At 41.9% G+C, this 18,002-nt stretch overlaps 1 protein-coding gene across 2 annotated transcripts in view; it reads right to left on the bottom strand.

Moving 5' to 3' along the window:
• The window catches only part of CDK13 (cyclin dependent kinase 13), a 121,813-nt gene extending 106,244 nt beyond the window's left edge, over positions 1-15,569 (bottom strand). The window contains exon 1 of one of the 2 annotated variants that reach the window (XM_044245654.1): positions 13,859-15,569. In XM_044245654.1, the coding sequence (XP_044101589.1) occupies positions 13,859-15,072 (1,214 nt within the window). In that variant the 5' untranslated portion in view covers positions 15,073-15,569. The remainder of the gene's footprint in view (positions 1-13,858) is intronic. The other variant, XM_044245655.1, reaches the window with a different exon arrangement.
• Between the last annotated feature and the right edge of the window lie 2,433 nt (positions 15,570-18,002).

Genomic DNA, 18,002 nt, shown 5'->3' with positions numbered 1-18,002 from the left:
TAAAACTATTTGCAGAGGACAATCTTGTACACAGAAAATCCTAAGAAATCCACTAAAAACTATCAGAAATAATAAACAAGTTAAGAAAGGCGGCAGGATATATGATCAATGTAGAAAAATATACTACAGTTCCATACACTAACAATAGACAATTAAATGAAATTACAAAAACAAATCCCATTTCAATAGCCTTATAATGTAAACTTACGAATAAATCTCAAAAAACTTCAAGGACTGTACCCTGAAAACTTCAAATTACCAATGAAAATATTAAAGGAACATAAATAAATGGAAAGACATTTCATATTGATGTATTTGATGACTTAACATTAAGATTGCAATACTCCCGGGCGCCTGGGTGGCTCAGTGGGTTAAGCCACTGCCTTTGGCTCAGGTCATGATCTCAGGGTCCTGGGATCGAGTCCCACATAGGGCTTTCTGCTCAGCAGGGAGCCTGCTTCCCTTCCTCTCTCTCTGCCTGCCTCTATGCCTACTTGTGATTTCTGTCTGTCAAATAAATAAATAAAATCTTTAAAAAAAAAAAAAAAAGATAGCAATACTCCCAAATTGATCTCCAAATTTAGTCCAATTCCAATGAAACTCCAAGCTGCCTTTCTGCACAATTTGGGAGGCTGTTCCTAAAATTCATGTGGAAATGCAAAAAACCTTTCTCCTCCTAAGAAAGGGTATAAGATCAAAGCAATGCAAAAGGATGAAGCTGAAAGACTGGCACTTCCTGATTTCAAAAACTACCACAAAATTAGAAAAATCAAGACTGTATGATACTGGCATAGGATAGACATGTAAATCAACGGACAACTGAAAGTCCAGAAACAAGCCCTCATATATATGGTCAATGTATTTTCAAAAAGGATGCCAATACAATTCAATAGAGAAAGAAATTTTTTTTTTAACAATGATGTTGGCACAAATGGCTTTCCACGCAAGAGAACGTAGTTGGGCCACTTTCTCTCACCGTACACAAAAATTAACTCAAAATAGATCAAAGACTAAACTAAAACTAAAACTATAAAACTGTCTGAAGAAAATATAGGAATAGAGCTTTGTGATGTTCATTTAGGCAAAGACTTCTTAGATATGACATCAAATCACAAGCAACAAAAGAAAAAATAAACTGGACTTCATCAAGATTAAAAACTGTGCATTAATGGACGGCAACAGTGATACAATGGGAAAAATTTTTGCAAATCATGTATCTGTACCATAATTTAACTGCTCCCCAATTCGCTGTACTTGGGTTGTTCCCAGATTTGTTTTTTGTTCTTTTTTTTTTCTTAAACTAGGTTGGCATCATTTCTCCCATTTTACAAATAAAAAGACCAGAGCTCAAAAAGGATAAGTAAAGTGATTAATAGTGTTCTGCTATGAAAGCACCAGAATTAGTACCTAAATCCACATCTGTATAATTTCTAGTCTGTGCTTTTTCCTTTATAGTGGGTATTTACCCAGTCAACCCAAGAGAGAAGATCTGCCAACTAGATAAGAATCTTCTGGTTGTTCTGTTAACACTTGATCCTAGAAATTCTTTCCTTCTTTTTTCTTCTTATGGTCCACATTGACTCAAAAGCTAAGTTCTTGCCCAAAGTTTACACTATTAGAATGACCTAAGTGGTTACAAATAAGTTATACCTTGAGAAGAGCCCCCCCGTTTTTTTTTTTTCCACTAAATTAAAACGGACTCTCCCAAATACAAGAGTTCTTCTTTCTAGAAGAAATGTCACAGGAATATTAGTACCCAAAATATATAAAGAACTCTAGAGATTGAACAAGAAGGCCCAACTTTTTTTAAAAGATTTATTTATTTGACAGAGAGAGAGAGACAGAGAAAGAAAGAGACAGCAAGAGAGAGAACACAAGGAAGGGGAGTGGAAGAGAGAGAAACAGACTTCCCACTGAGCAGGGAGCCCAAAGCGGGTCTCAATCCCAGGACCCTGGGATCATGACCTGAGCCAAAGGCAGACACTTAATGATTGAGCCATCCAGGCACCCCCCCACCACCATTTTTTAAAATAGGTGAAGGATTTGAATAAACATTTTCCCAAAAAAGACATATAAATGGCCAATAAACATATGAAAAGATGTTCAGGATCAGTCACTTAGGAAAATGCAAATCAAAAGTACAAGGAGATATCAGAATACAATTTTAAAAACTTGTCAAGATATGTGAAACAATTGTCAAGGACATGGTAAAACTGAAACCTTCATATATTGCTGGTTGGAATATAAAAGCAATGCAGACACTGAGGAAAACAGGCTGGCGGAGCACCAGGGTGGCTCAGTCATTAAGGGTCTACCTTCGGTTCAGGTCATGATCCCAGGGTCACTGGTCTCCCTGCGCAGCAGGGAGCCTGCTTCTCCCTCTCCCATTCCCCCTATCTGTGTTCCCTCTCTGGCTGTCTCTCTCTGTCGAATAAAATCTTTTAAAAAAGAAAAGAGTTTGGTAATTCCTTAAAATGTTAAAACACAGAATTACCATATAACCCAGAAATTCCACTCCTAGATATATGCCCAAAAGAAATAAAAACATATTTCATAAAAAAAAAATCTCACGCAAAATAAACACAAGTGTTCGAGGAAGTATAGAATTCGTAATAGTCAAAAACTGAAAACAACTGAAATGTCCATCAACTGAAAATAAAATGTGGAATATTCATACAATGGCATACTATTTTGCCACAAAAAAAATAACCGATGACACATGCTACAACATAAATGAACCTTAAAAACAGTATGCTTAAATGAATTTAGTTAGCCATAAAAAAACATGAATAATATGATCCTATTTATATGAAAGGTCCAAAATGGGCAAATCCATGAGATAAAAAGTAAATTGGTGGTTGCTAGAGGTGAGAATGGGGACTGACTACTAACAGGCATGGAGTTTCTTTTTTTTTTTTTTTTAAAGATTTTATTTATTTATTTGACAGAGAGAAATCACAAGTAGATGGAGAGGCAGGCAGAGAGAGAGAGAGGGAAGCAGGCTCCCCGCTGAGCAGAGAGCCCGATGTGGGACTCGATCCCAGGACCCTGAGATCATGACCTGAGCCGAAGGCAGCGGCTTAACTCACTGAGCCACCCAGGCGCCCCATGGAGTTTCTTTTTGAGATGATTAAAATGTTCTAAAATTAGTGGTAATGGTAGCACAACTCTGAATATACTAAAGGCCACTGACTGTACTAGTTAAAATTGGAGTAAACTGCATGGTAGGTGAATTAGATCTCAAAAAATGTTATTTTAAAAACTAGAAAAATTAAATAACATAAAATTGAAATGTTTATGCTTATTTCCTTTAGTTCCTTATGAAACACTAAAAGTTGAGAAAATAAGAGTCATGACTGACTTTTTGCGGATTTTCTCAGGCAAACAAGTTCTAGTCCACTGAGCACATGAACTGTGCTTGTCTTCATGTTTCACTGAACCATGTCCTGATATGTGTTTTTGAAGAGAGAAAAAGGAAAGATGGTAAGAAGTAGAGGAAAGGCTTAATACTTGATCTGCACAAAGGCACAGTTTTTTGATTGGTCCAGCTCTAGTTATGACAAATTTGTACATAAGCCAATATTAGACCCTGTTAATAGCAGAAGGATTTTTTTTTTCAAAGTGTAAGATGCTGGATATTTTCTCACACAAATCTATTTTATAACATTTGTTGGCTATCTATTTCCTATCACATGCTGTGTAAGTGCTTAAGAGATGTTAAGATTAAAAAAGAACCCCATGGGACTTACAATCCAGCGGCTGAAGCAAAAAATAAATATTATGTAAATTCTCATCAAACTACAAAAGCCAGAAGCAGAATAAGTCAAAGAACTAAAAAGGGAAAAAGAAGTCCATGTAGAATTCCATACCCAGCAAAAATATCTTTCAAAATGGAGACTTTTTCAGACAAATAAAACAGCAGAGCTACATTATAAGAAATGTTGAAAGCCAGTTCTCTCAGTAGAGGAAAATACATTAAACTTTGGGTCTACATAAAGGAATGAGAAGTGTCTGAAAAGACATAAATTAAAGCAGACATAAATGATTTTTCTCATTTTTTTTAGGTCTATAATTAACATACATAAGTCATATATATATATATATACACACACAGAAATAAGACATATGACAAGAATGGTACATAAAAGGAGAAAAATGTAAACATGCTCTTATCACATTATATTATACAAGAAGACAGACTGTGATAAATTAAAGATGCATATTATAAAACCAAAAACAAAATCTTTGTGACCATGAGTTAGGCTTAAGTTTTGGGGTGGCAAAAAAAATACATGACTCATAAAAGAAAAAACTGCTACATTGAACTTCATCAAATTCTGCTCTTCAAAATTATGTGAAGGAAAGGTAAGCCACAGAACGAGAAGAACCATATGCAAAGTATTTGTATCTGACAAAGAACTTATCTAGAATATGTGCAGAACTCTTAAAATTCAATAAGACAAATAACTTCACAAAAGATATGAAGAGCAAATAAACATACGGAAAGATGCTCAACATTATTAGTCATTAGGCATTCGCAAATAAAACCACAGTGATGTACCACTACACACCCACCAGAACAGACAGCTGAGAACAAAGACTGACAAAAACTAAAGTCTTAGTGAGGATGTGAAGCTACTGAATGATCACACACTATTGACTGGGATGCACAATCGTACCATTTTGGAAAACAGGCTGCTTATAAAGTCAAAAATTCACTAACTATACAACACAGCAATCTCACTCTTAATTTATTCATGAGAAATAAAAACAAAAGAACTATATTCACAGCAGCTTCGTTCATAATAGCCCAAAACTGGAAACAACTCAAATGTTCATCAACTGGGTAATGACAAGCAAATTACTGTATATATATATGGAATGTATAAGGAGATGGAATACTACTCAGCAATAAAAAGGAAGAAATGACTCAAACATGCAATAACATTGATGACTCTAAGTGGAAAGCACACACCAAAAATTACATACAATATAGTTCTATTGATATGAAGTTTAAGAAAGGTAAATTTGTTATTATATATACAAATATATATATTATTTTATTTTGTTATTTTTACTTCTGTTCTTTTACAAACAAATTTGTAGATTTGTTATTTTATATATATATTTATATATATATATATATATATATATATTTGTGTGTACACACACACACACACATACACTAATGTGACAGAAAGCAGAGTAGCAGTTGCCAAGGACCACAGGTAGAGTATGGAACAAACTACATAGGGGCCACAGGAAACTTTTTGGGGTAATTAAATGTTTTTTATCCTGACTATGGTGGTGGTTACACAAGAACACCTATTTGTCAAAAGCCATTTAAATGTATATTTAAAGTTGATAAATTATACCTTAATAAAATTGATTTAATGAACAGATTAAACATGTCCAATATCGGAGGGGGGGCAACCAACTCAAATTAATGCAAGTCTGAATATGAGAAATCGCTTCTGGATGAAATTAATGAAGATGACACCTCAACTATGGCTGGAAGAATGGCCAAGTAGGATTAGCCTGTTGAGGGAAGGGGATAAACTAAAGTGTAGGGAACCTGTAATTCCATGTTTTTAAAATAGTAAGGAGTCCAGTTTGTACTGTGATCAGCATATTTACTGAGAAACAAGGGAAATTTGGGTCTGTTTCAGGTAAGGAATCTTAAGTGCCCAGTTCAAGAAGTTGATTCTGTAAGTATGTTTTAGAGAAAAATGAAGGACTCAAAATGGCATTTTAAGATTAATATGAATGCGGGCGCCTGGGTGGCTCAGTGGGTTAAGCCGCTGCCTTCGGCTCGGGTCATGATCTCAGGGTCCTGGGATCGAGTCCCACATCGGGCTCTCTGCTCAGCGGGGAGCCTGCTTCCTCCTCTCTCTGCCTGCCTGCCTCTCTGCCTGCTTGTGATCTCTGTCTGTCAAATAAATAAATAAAATCTTTAAAAAAAAAAAAAGATTAATATGAATGCAGAAAACAGGAGAGGCTTGAAGAGGGAGAAACCCAAAGTAATCAGATCCGACAATAAAAACATAAACAAAGGGGTTTCAAACCAAGTAAGAATAGATAAAGACCACTACAAAAGGATAAACACAACAAGCAATTCACAAGAACTGGGGAAGGAGAAGAGGTTAAGTATTACTAAAGTTTTAGCACTGAGTGTGTGGGAGCAACTACTGTAACTTAAGATACATGAACATAGACATATGTCAACAGTTCTTTTTTTTTTTTTTTTAAGATTTATTTACTTACAACAGAGAAAGATAGCAAGAGAGGGAACACAAGTATGGGAGAGCTGGAGAGGGAGAAGCAGGCTCCCCGCTGATGCTAAGCAGGGAGCCCATTAAGGGTCTTGATGCCAGGACACTGGCATCATGACCTGAGCAGATGCTTAACAACGGAGCCACTGAGGTACCCCCCAAGTCAAGAGTTCTTAAAACAAAACACTCTGAGGTGCCTGGGTGGCTCAGTCAGTTAAGCATCTGCTTTTGACTCAGGTCATAATCTGAGGGTCCTGCAACTGAGCCCTGCATCAGGCTCCCTGCTCAGCAGGGAGTCTGCTTCTTCCTCTCACTTTGTGCCATCTCTCCCCTTCTCGGGTAAATAAATGTAAAAAAAAAACCAAAAACAAAAAAACAAGCAAACAAAAAAAAAAAACCTTTAAAAACAAAAGAAACCAAAACATTACATAAACAATGTTAAAAAACAAAAGACAAATTCATAAAAGATACTTGTTATGCCACAAAGACCGTTAATATCTCTAACATACAGAAAGCTCTTATAAATTAGTAACAGAAATGAATCAAGAAATTAAAACATTCAATAAACAGATTAAAATAAATTCAGTCTAATTAAGTAAATGCAAATGGAAAAACTGCATACCTGACAACTCTTAAGTGATGATAATACTGAGGAAATGAGCATATGGTTGGGAAACAAAAACTGGTAAAAGCCTTCTGAAGGGCAACATGACACAGTATCAAAATTACAAATGTATATACCATTTTTGACCCAACAATTTTACCTCCAAGAAATCCAACATATAAGGAGATAAGGGAACAAATGTGCACACCAACTATTTGCAATAGATACATACACATCTCAAAAATTTTGAAAGTAAAAAACTAGGAGTCTAACAAAATGAACTTGGCCAAACAAGTTACAGCACATGCATACTACAAAATACCAGACGCCAACAAGAACATAGTACAGAGCATGGCATATAAAGTAGCATTGTAATATGTTCCTCTAATTCCTAAGACTTACATAAAATCTTTTGTCCCAAATCATACATGCAGAGGAAAATCTAGGAATAATGTTATTTAAAACCTCAAAGATGATCACCTCAGGTGGTTGGATTCAGTACGACTTTTAATCTCTCACTCTTCTGTACTAACTGAAAACTTCCACCTTGAGCCTGTAGTATCTTTGTGAACAGGTGAAAAATAATGCAGAGCAGTATCAGAAAAAGAAATGACTCCAAGAAAGATGAAATAATTAATTTAATGTTAGATAAGTTTGGAGAGTCAATAAAATATCTCATTGAAAGTGCCCCATGCAAGTGAAAACGCAGAAACAGAAAAGTGGGGAGACTGCAGCCCATTAACTACTTTCAGTTTTCAGTTCCTCTCACTACCTTTTTCATTTCCATTTTATAAATCCCAGTTTTTAAACCAGCAAAGGGAGAAAAAGAGAAAGCGGAGGCAAACCAAGAAACAGACTCTTTACAGAGAACAAACATGGTTACCAGAGGGGGGGGGGGGTGTCAGGAGATGGATTAAATAGGGGATGCAGATTAGAGTGCCCTTGTTGTGATAAGCACCTGGTGTTGCAGGGAACTGTTGAATCACTTATCCTGTACACCTGAAACAATACTACACTGTATGTTAACTAACTGGAATTTAAATAAAAACTAAAAAAAATGAATAAAATAAATTCTGGTTTTTAATCCTCTAATCTACATTTATTTTGTTTCCAAAATATACTAAGAAAACTAGATTCTCTCACAATTTAGATGTGTGGAAATTCAAGGAACAAAAAAAATCACTACAAACAAGTAATACTTCTGACTCTAGCCTCATACTTTTGCTTCTAACATCCACTTTAAAGTTTACAAATATCTACCTGTAAAACAAAGCCAAGCAAAAACAAAAACAATAAAAATTTAAGTGCTATTCATAGAAAAAGCAGAGAATAAGAGATCAAAATTACCTAAAATATGAATATTAATTTTCAACTGATTTTTGAGAAATAGCTATAATTTTTCAGAGAGGAAATAAAGCTTGGCATACAGTTTGTTCAGAAAATCTGCACGAAGAAAACATATCACTTATCTTGATTAGTACAGCAGAATGCAAATACAAACACTAGGTCTGAATTTATTCTATTCACACTAGAAGTGACTCCTAGCATCCTCAACTCATTCTAGTAAAGCAGCAGCTGGAAAGAGAATGTTCTTAAATTCTCTCCTTACCAATCACTTCACCTATCCTAGAGTATATGTGAAATAGCAAGTAAGTTCAGAGATACAACTGCAATCTGTGTAAAGTTGGCTTGCATTAATCTGTGCAGAAAAATGCTATTTAAACTGATTCGACCACTAATAAACACACATTAAAATTTGTCCTCCAGGAGCTTACAGTCTAGTAGAGAAAATACAAATGTAGCCAGCCAAATAATCGGAATATTAAATAGAATTTTTAAAGCTCTATAACAAAGATAAAGCAAAGTGCCACAGGAATATAAGAATGAACTTTTTCTACACGAATGGAGCAAGATCTCGAGATGGTTGAACTGGAGCTGGGTTTTGAATGCAAAGCCTGAAGCAGAGAAGACGGGGAAAAGGGCATTTCAAGGTAAAAGAACAGCAAGAGTAAAACTACAGAGAAATAAAAGTGCCTCTAAAAATAGAAATCTGATAGAATGGGGCCAGTTCATAAAAGGCATTACCTGACAACGCATTGGAAAGTCTGGACTGTGGAAGTGACGCAATCTGACCAAGAACTTAAGAAAATTCTCCTTTAAAAGAATGAATTGGGAAGAAAGGAATGGAAGAACAGCAAAGAAAAGAACGGTAACAGGTAGTCTGATTAAAAACAAAGGCCTAAACTGAGTTGCTAAAAATGGAAATGGGATAAACATTAGTGTTAGAACAAATAAATGATAAAGACTGTGCAGATGTAAATGTTGGGTAAAGTTTGGTCAGAGAAGGAACAAAACACAAGGCCATCTTGAGAATGAAATAACTGATTACAGATTTGGAGACTTAAGACTTCACCTAAATTTCCGTTCCTTCTGAGTGTTTCTGCATTTATTCTAGTATCCTACATATCTGACATTTTTAAAAAACATTTTAAGCATAACATTCACCTAAGGATACTCATGATTTAGTTCCATTAAGTACAAATCAGCAGCATTTTATGAGTTAACAGGACCTTTTTTCCTTATTCTGAAATGTCTTCATTTTGAATATTTCTGAACAGTTTTTAGGACAATTACATTAAATAAACCATGATAGAGGTACCCCATACCATACACAAGTAAATACTAGTAACTTCACTCATTTACACCTACCAGTCCACCCATCTTTAGACTCCCAGGGTCGCTATACTACTCCATAACGGAGGCTTCTGCTGATTCTCAGTGGAAAAGAATCTCACAGAATCTCCGTAAGTTCATAAACAGAACCAATTAACAGTATATATAACAATTCAGTGTCCTGTTTGTAACTGATCTGACTAGAGTGACTTCAGATCAAGATATCCCACTGCAAAAACAAAACAAAACTGTCAATAACTAAATATAATTAAAGTCTTCAAGGACATGTTTTTAGACTCATACTCAAAAGCTACAAGTTAATGAGCCAAAAGAATCTCTAGAAGAATTCGTTTTTTACAATTCTGAAAATGCTGCAAAAAACGGTCATGTAAAAGAAATTGATACATAAATACCCAAACAGGAGATGAATTTTAGCAAAACAGATCACTACTTAAAGGGGTCAGCTCCCTTGAATGCCATGACAGTATCAATATCTAGTATCAAGATCACGTCACTTCAGGGGCACCTGAGTGGCTCAGTGGGTTGGACCTCTGCTTTCCGCTCAGGTCAGGATCTCAGGGTCCTGGGATTGAGCCCTACATCGGTTTCTCCGCTCAGCAGGGAGCCTGCTTCCCCCGCCTCTCTCTCTTCTCTGCCTGCCTGTCTGCCTACTTGTGATTTCACTCTCTCTGTAAAATGAATAAAATAAAATCTTTAAATGGGACGCCTGGGTGGCGCAGTTGGTTGGACGACTGCCTTCGGCTCAGGGCGTGATCCTGGAGTCCCGGGATCGAGTCCCACATCAGGCTCCCAGCTCCATGGGGAGTCTGCTTCGCTCTCTGACCTTCTCCTCGCTCATGCTCTCTCTCACTGTCTCTCTCTCTCAAATAAATAAATAAATAAATAAATAAATAAAAGCACATGTCACTTCAGTCAGCCCAGGGTTTGAATCCAAGCTGACTTCAGAATAAATCACTTCTATTTTTTGGAGCTTCAGTTTCCCCATCTATCAATAGATATGTAGGAGGTGAATGTATGTTGTTAAGAATTTATCAATGCCTGGCACATGGTAAGACCCAAATGTCAGTACCATTCCCTCCCTTCAAAAACAGCTCTACTACACTCTCACATGACAGGAACTAAATAAGACCAAGAAAAATCTTCATACTATGGTTTGAATACTATTTTCAATGTGCATGCATCTGCTTAAAATACCTATGCTGACAAGTCACTAATACATAAGGTCCACGTGGGCTGGTAAAAGATCATACTGCTCTTTCTCATAGCATAACACATGGTCTCTATTAAATACTTATACAATCCAGGCCCACAATATTTCATATGCTCAGTAAACTCCATCATCCCTTCATTTACCCATTCAACAATTATTAAGCAATGATTTCTGCCAAATACTATGCTAAACACTAGGAATACAATGGTGGGTTAAGACAGGATAGCTGCCTTCAGAGCTCAAAATCCAGCAGACTATTCATTAAATAACGCAAACCACTTAAGATTTTTTTTTTTAGAAGTCTTTTCTTTTTTTTAAGATTTTATTTATTTATTTGACAGACAGAAATCACAAGTAGGCAGAGAGGCAGGCAGAGAGAGAGAGGAGGAAGCAGGCTCCCCGCTGAGCAGATGCGGGGCTCGATCCCAGGACCCTGGGATCATGACCTGAGCCAAAGGCAGAGGCTTTAACCCACTGAGCCACCCAGGCGCCCCGTCATTGCTAAATTCTTAAAGTAAAACTTTTTGCACTAAACTGGACAAATGAGTTCAATTAACTGTTCCTAAACAGCAATAACACACTTGCTGTATTTAAAAATTTTTAGCTTTTCCAATCAGCTATGTTAGGTGTGAATTCTGGGCCCTAAATTTTAAGCAGGACAGCTGATAAACAGATGTAATGTGAAAAATCTGAAAACCATACCTCATGACAAATGAAGTTTTTGGACCAAAGAAGGAAAGACTCAGAAGACTGGCAAGTGTCTTACATTTTTAAAAAGTAGTAGCATACAGTTGAGTTTGCTCTGGTTAAACTTGAAGCAATGGATAGAAAGTTATACAGAAGGAGATTTCGGTTTCAATGTGAAGGGTTCTAATAATTCAAACTATTCAATAATAACTCAACCACATTACATTTCCATAATAATCTATAGTATTTCTATACTTTACAAAACATAAATTTTCACTTAATCCTTGAAATCATCCCAAAAAAAACGCCACAAGAATTTCCCTGTTACAGTTTAGGAAACTGAGTCTCTAAGGGAAGGTCTTGCTAAGATACTGGGGCAAAGCAGTCCAGTCTAGAACTGTCAAGTCCCAAATCTAATGGAAGAGGCTGTCTCAAAGTAATGTCTTTCTATGTCTAGATGTATTTAGGCACACACCAAACGGACAGCTGTCTGGAATGTTGGCCAAGATACTCTAAAGCTTTGTCCAAATCCAATCCTTTAGAAATACCGGTGGTAAGTATAAAAACCATGAAAAGATTCAGCAATGAATGGTCCTCTAGAATGCAATCTTCATGAAGGCAAGGACCTCAGCTTCCTTCATTAATCTATTCCAGGCCCTGAAACATTAACTAGCATATGATGTGCTGAGTAAATATTTGCTAAATACAAATAATACTAATCATACATGACACTACTACACGATATACATAAAATACTTACAACTATTAAGGGCAGGACCTTGCTGAAGTATCCAGCAACTAAAAATTCAAATAAACACAAACCCAATTTCTTAAAATTGCATCAAACACTCAAAACTGCTATCTAAAGTCCTGAGACTTAACCTAATCAGTTTTCAAAAACAATGTTAATTGCAAAAAACAAACAAACAATTAAAAAATGCAAACCTCTGGCAATCTAAAATATTTTAACTAAAAGTAAAATGCAAGGAGTGATATAAAGATATAAAGGCTAAATTTGGTGAACTGAGTTATCAGTGTTGATAGACCTTTCCTTAAAACATCTATTAGCATTTTAAGTGTACTGAACATTGTAAGAATGAAGAGATTTGTACAGCTGCCTTCATTTAAGGACAAACTCACAACCAGATCTCTACTTGCATCCCATCTTGACAAATATTTACTAGGCTGACACTTCAAAGAGATTCGGTAATTTTACAGGTACATGCACTGAGATTCAACATAATGTCTACTCAGAAGTACTTGCATCCACTTGGCAATACTGAAAACTAAGACCAATAGGAAAAACACAACCAGCGAAAAGTCATTTTTTAATATTCTAAACTATAAGAATTTTCAGACAGCTCAAGAAATAGAACCTCCAAAATATTCAAAAGTTATTTTTAATTAATTTTGCTGAACAGGTATGCATAGATCAATGCTCATAGTTTTCCTGAAGAACAGAATTATATAACAAGGTATAACAACTACATAAAAGATTTACTCCAATTTCGCTAGGTTAAATTATACCTTTTAAAAAGATTTCTGAACAATGATCGTGATATTTTAAAATATAGCTAACTTTGAAGTAAATGTAAATAGCAATTTAATATAATAGTAAACAGTGTAATACTGTAACGGCGAACAAGACCATTCACTTGGTTACACCAATTAATTATACGTTATTAGCAACTGGGTGTCATCACAAACCAACAGTGAAACCACAATCTTGTCATTTTCTCTTCTTTTAACACTTAAAAAACCATTCCACACAAGAATATCACAAAATGAGCATCTTCCTTATCTTAAGAATTTAGAACTGTAAGTTTCCACATAAGCTTTTTTCACCTATTAAAAGAAGCAACTCTAGAGAAAAGCTGCTTTTTCCACCGCTGTATGCATCATCTGCAACATTTGCAATCCACATCTAACTCTGACATCAGCAAGTGGTTCCGAGTCTCCTCCACAATATGTGGGTCCGTCCCTAAATCTCCAAAGGTGAAACCTCTTCAGAGAACTTTCAAAATTATGACAAATTAAACCACCTCTAGGTTTTCCCAAAGAAACTGCTGGAAATGCAAAGAGCAGTTGAGAGAAACCCCGTTAATATGTTAATGCAACAAGTTTAAAACTCTGGGAACTCTTTCTTGGACAAGTTCCCCGGCAGAGCGAGGAGAACAGCTCCGCTGGACCTGTTGCTTTGTCCCTCCACCCCACTAAAAGGTGCCCTGGGCGCGCGAAAACGCTTCTCCCTACTTGCACCCGGCCTGAAGCTGGGTTTTCCAGCGCCGGTGGCCGACTGGAGCGGCTCGGAAGAGGCCAGTCACCACTTCCCCTGTTCCCGGGGAACAGGTCGGCGCCGCACAGGACGAACGCCGCGGGGGGCGGACTCACCTGATCACGGGGCTGTAGGGGCTCCGGGAGCGGCGCCAGCTGCTGCTGCTGTACGGGCTGGGGGACACGTCGCCGCCCCGCTCGTAGGAGCTGTGGCGGCTGTAGCTGGGGGAGCGGCGGCGGCTGTAGGGGCTCGGGGAGCGCGGCAGCCGCCGAGAGTACGGGCTGCTGCCACCTCCTGCCGGGCTGGGGGACTTGCGGCTCCTCAGGCTCTGCGAGGCCCTGTGGGACACCGGGCTGTCGTCCCGGCCTCCCAGCGGGCTCAGGGACCGCTGCCGCCGCCTGTAGGCCTTGGGCTCGCTCTTGTCCTCCCGGTAGGCCTTGGGCGGCTCCTTGTAGGCCGAAGGCGTCTCCTTGGACGACTTAGTCCGGCTCCGGTGGGCCTTCAGGTCTCGATCTTTGCGGCTGCTGCTGCTGCTAGACGTGGCCGAGGCGCTTTTCCGGCGGCCGCCGCTGCTGCTGCTGCTGCCGCTCTTGGCTGCCTCGGCCCGCTCCTCGCCGCTGTGGCTGTGGCGGCTGCGGGACTTGGAGGCGTCGCTGCCGCCGCGCTGCCCATCCCGCCGCCGGTGCTCGCGGTGGCGCTCCTTGCTGCGGCCGCTGCTGCTGCGGCGGTCCCGGCGGGGCCTGCGCTCCGACCCCTCCCCGCGCCGCTGGGTGCCGGAGGAGGAGGCCGGACTCCCGCCGCTGCCCCCCGTTCCCCCGGCAGCCGTCGCCGCCGTTGCCGCGCTGGCCCCCCCCAGCAGCAGCCCCTGCTCGGACTGGGAGCTCACATCCTCGTATTCCACCAGCGGGGTCACACCCCCGCCGCTACTAGCACCGCCACCGCCGTCCTGCTGCGGCTGGGGCAGCGAGAAGACCCGACGCTTCTCCGCCTCCTGCCCGGCGCGGGGCCCGCGGCGCCGCTTCTGCCGCCCTCCTGCGCGCCTCTTGCCTCTCGCCAGCCGCTTGACCTCCAGAGGGGGGCCCGGGCTGAAGCAAGAGGAGGAGGCCGCGGCGGCGGCGGCTGCGGCGGCGGCCGTGCCGGGAGCAGCCAGGAAGAGCAGAGGCGGCGGGGGCGGCGGCGGTTGCAGGAGCTGCGGCTGCAGGAGCGGCAACAGCAGCGGCGGCTGCTGAGGGGACAGGAATCGCCTCCGCTTGCGGCGTTCCTCCAACTTCTTCTCCGCCCAGCTCAGGCCCCCGCCTCCCCCCAGCGCCGTGTCCGAGCTGCTCGGCATCGCCTAGAGCCCGCCGCAGAGCGCGGCGCGGGTGCGGCCTCCTCCCGGGTCAGATCCTGGCCATCTCCCCCGCCGGAAACGGGAACTGCGGCGGCGGCGGAGGGACACCGAGCGCCAGGGCCGGCCAGAAGACACGCCACGATAATCCGGGTCAGGACTCGGGTCCCTGGGTTCCAGGTCACAGTCGGGTATGCAGCGGCCTCCGGGCCCGAGAAAAGCAGGAATCCGGGGGGCAGAGCTCGCGATCGTGCTCGTCGTCCTATCCTCGGCAGCGAAAACACCAGATGCGCCGGCCGCTGACCTGCGGGGGAGTCCGGAGTCCTCCAAGTGCCCCCGGGGGTGGGGGAGCGGCCTCGGCCGCGCTCTCGGCTCGGGCAGCGCAACGCGGAAGTACCACCTTCGTCCCCGCTTCACTCCATCGCGCCCTGACGTTGGGTGCGAGTTCAGGGGAGGGGAGTGGGCGAGACAACAACACGCCTCCGCCGCCGCCGCCTCCTCCGCGTCGACGTCGTCCTCCTGTGGTGGCGGCGACACACGGCGGGTGCCTCGGAAGTGGCCTGGGCCTGACAACAACTCCCGGCCTAGGGCCTCGCGCACTCTGCCGCCCGCAGGGACGGGCGGCGGGGCGGGGCGAGGCGGGGGCGACCGGGCTGCGGCTCACGGTTGGGGCAGCGAGTGTGCGGGGCTGGGCGGGGGGCTGTTTCCGGGGAGATAGGGGCGGGGAGGGGGAAGTTTCTGAGCCTGTGGCGGTGGGTACGGGCCCTGACTTTCTTCTTCCTTCGCCGCCGCCGCCAACAGAGGTGGCGGAGCTCCCCTTTCCTCTGCTCCCCCCCCCCCTCCACGAGGAGGCTCCTGGTGTGCGCGGCCGGCCCCGGCTCGCTCCTCCCCTTCCCTCTCCGATCCTCGTCAAGGAGGAGGGAGGGCGACGGGACTTGCTGGTTGGGCCCTAACCTCCACAACCCCTCCTTCTCGCCTCGCTCTTTCGGCCTTTCCCCTCGGCCCTGACGCAAGGCCGGGGGCGCGCACGCACGTCACGCTCCGAGAAAGCCGAAGGTGAGTGGTGTTGGGGCAAAGGAGGCGGGAACGAAGTTGCCGCGCACCAGCGTGCTCGCTCCCGCCAGAGACGGGCGCGCGGACCGGTAGTGGCGTAATCTGGAAACGGCTTCACTTCCGGTGAGGGTGGGACTACGTGTGAAGCAGGGTTAAAGAAAGGAGAGGGAGGATTCGTGTACGCCTACTGCTGTCGCTTGAGTCTGTCGCAGTTCTGGCATGCCGGTTGTGCTTTTTGGGTCCAACGCGGAGTTGCCCGCCCGCCTGTTGAAAGGTCAGGGCAACAGCAAGAGTTTGGGGACTCAATAATTCAGTTAGGGGCCTTCTGGACTGTGTAGTCCCCCCATCATTGTGCCCTTAGCCAGACCCTGCGGAGAAAAGAGGGCACCCCGCAAAAGACGGCGGAGGTGGCATTGGTTAAACTGTCTTACCTACGCCCAAGTGCGAGGCCCCATCTTTTTTTTTTTTTTTTTTTTTGTGCGAGGCCCCATCTTAACGTAAAAACACACTTGGGTATCACAGTCTTGAGCATTAGTAATGCTGAAATTCACTTTAAAAAAAAAAACCTTAACGTTAATTCAGGGAGTAAATGAAACATCAAAAGGAACTACTGGAAATCCCAGAATTATTACAGCTGCTTGAAGTCCAAATATTTGCTCAAATCAGGGCTGCCCTCTCAGCACTTCACCCACTTTCTCCTTAATATCTAAACCTGTGGAAGCGCCGAATGTAGTCATTCGCTTTCTTCACATCTAATTTCTTGCCTTACCAAGCTTACCTTTCAGTAATAGACTGGCTCATAGGATAATTGGCTCTTAATGTGCTTGCAATATCTTATTTTTTTTTATTTTATTTTATTTTTTTTTTTTTAAAGATTTTATTTATTTATTTGACAGAAATCACAAGTAGGCAGAGAGGCAGGCAGAGAGAGAGGGGGGAAACAGGCTCCCTGCTGAGCAGAGAGCCCGATGCGGGACTCGATCCCAGGACTCTGAGATCATGACCTGAGCCGAAGGCAGCGGCTTAACCCACTGAGCCACCCAGGTGCCCGCAATATCTTATTTTCTTTCTAAGATTTTATTTTTAAGTAATTGCTACACCCAACATGGGGCTCAAACTTACTACGGGGAGATCAGGAGGAGTCCAGTGCATTACCAACTGAACCAGCCAGGTGGCTTTCATGTGCTTGAAAAGAAAAGCTAAGGAGTCCACCCAGGGACTACATATAGCAACCCCTTTGCAGGTTTATTTTTTCAGATCACCAGTTGGTTCTTAGTTCCTAAACACTTGGTATCCATCCATCATTCATGCCCTAGTGTAAATATTTTTAATTGGCTTGACATCCACTAACACTGTATTTCAGACTGGACTAATCTAAGCCGAAAATCAGACTAAAGTGAAAGAATGAATACAAAGGGTGTGTGTTTGCTGAAGGTTAAAGGAGGAGGCAAAGCATTGCCCAGGAAGGTGGACCTAGGTGGGCCACACAGTGGGGCGTAGTGTGTAGCCAGCAGGAAGTGGTAAGGGCATTGAGAAACTGAATAGAGAAGTAAGAGGCAGGGTGCCTAAAACAAATTTCTCCTTGGTAGTATTGCTGAGTGGAGGTCTTAGCCTGCTAGAGACCAGTTAGCAAGTGGTTTTTTCCAAAAAATAGGATTAACTACTATCATTGTACTTTGAAAAGCCTGGAGTAACAGAAGAGGAAAGCAGAGTAAGAGGTTTATTTAGCAGGTTCTCAAATCTGTAACCAATTTCACTTGAGAAGGTCATCTGTACTTGCGGAAAAACAAAAAACAACCTTGACCCGTAATAAGTGGGCAGCTTACAAGCCAGGTTGCAAACAGAAAAGATGTACTAAAAAAAAAAATATATATATATAT

This window comes from Neovison vison, chromosome 4 (assembly GCF_020171115.1).
Source record: "Neovison vison isolate M4711 chromosome 4, ASM_NN_V1, whole genome shotgun sequence".
Classification (NCBI taxonomy): domain Eukaryota; kingdom Metazoa; phylum Chordata; class Mammalia; order Carnivora; family Mustelidae; genus Neogale; species Neogale vison.
Note: the sequence above shows the minus strand (reverse complement) of the source record. Positions and strands in the feature narration are given on the sequence as shown.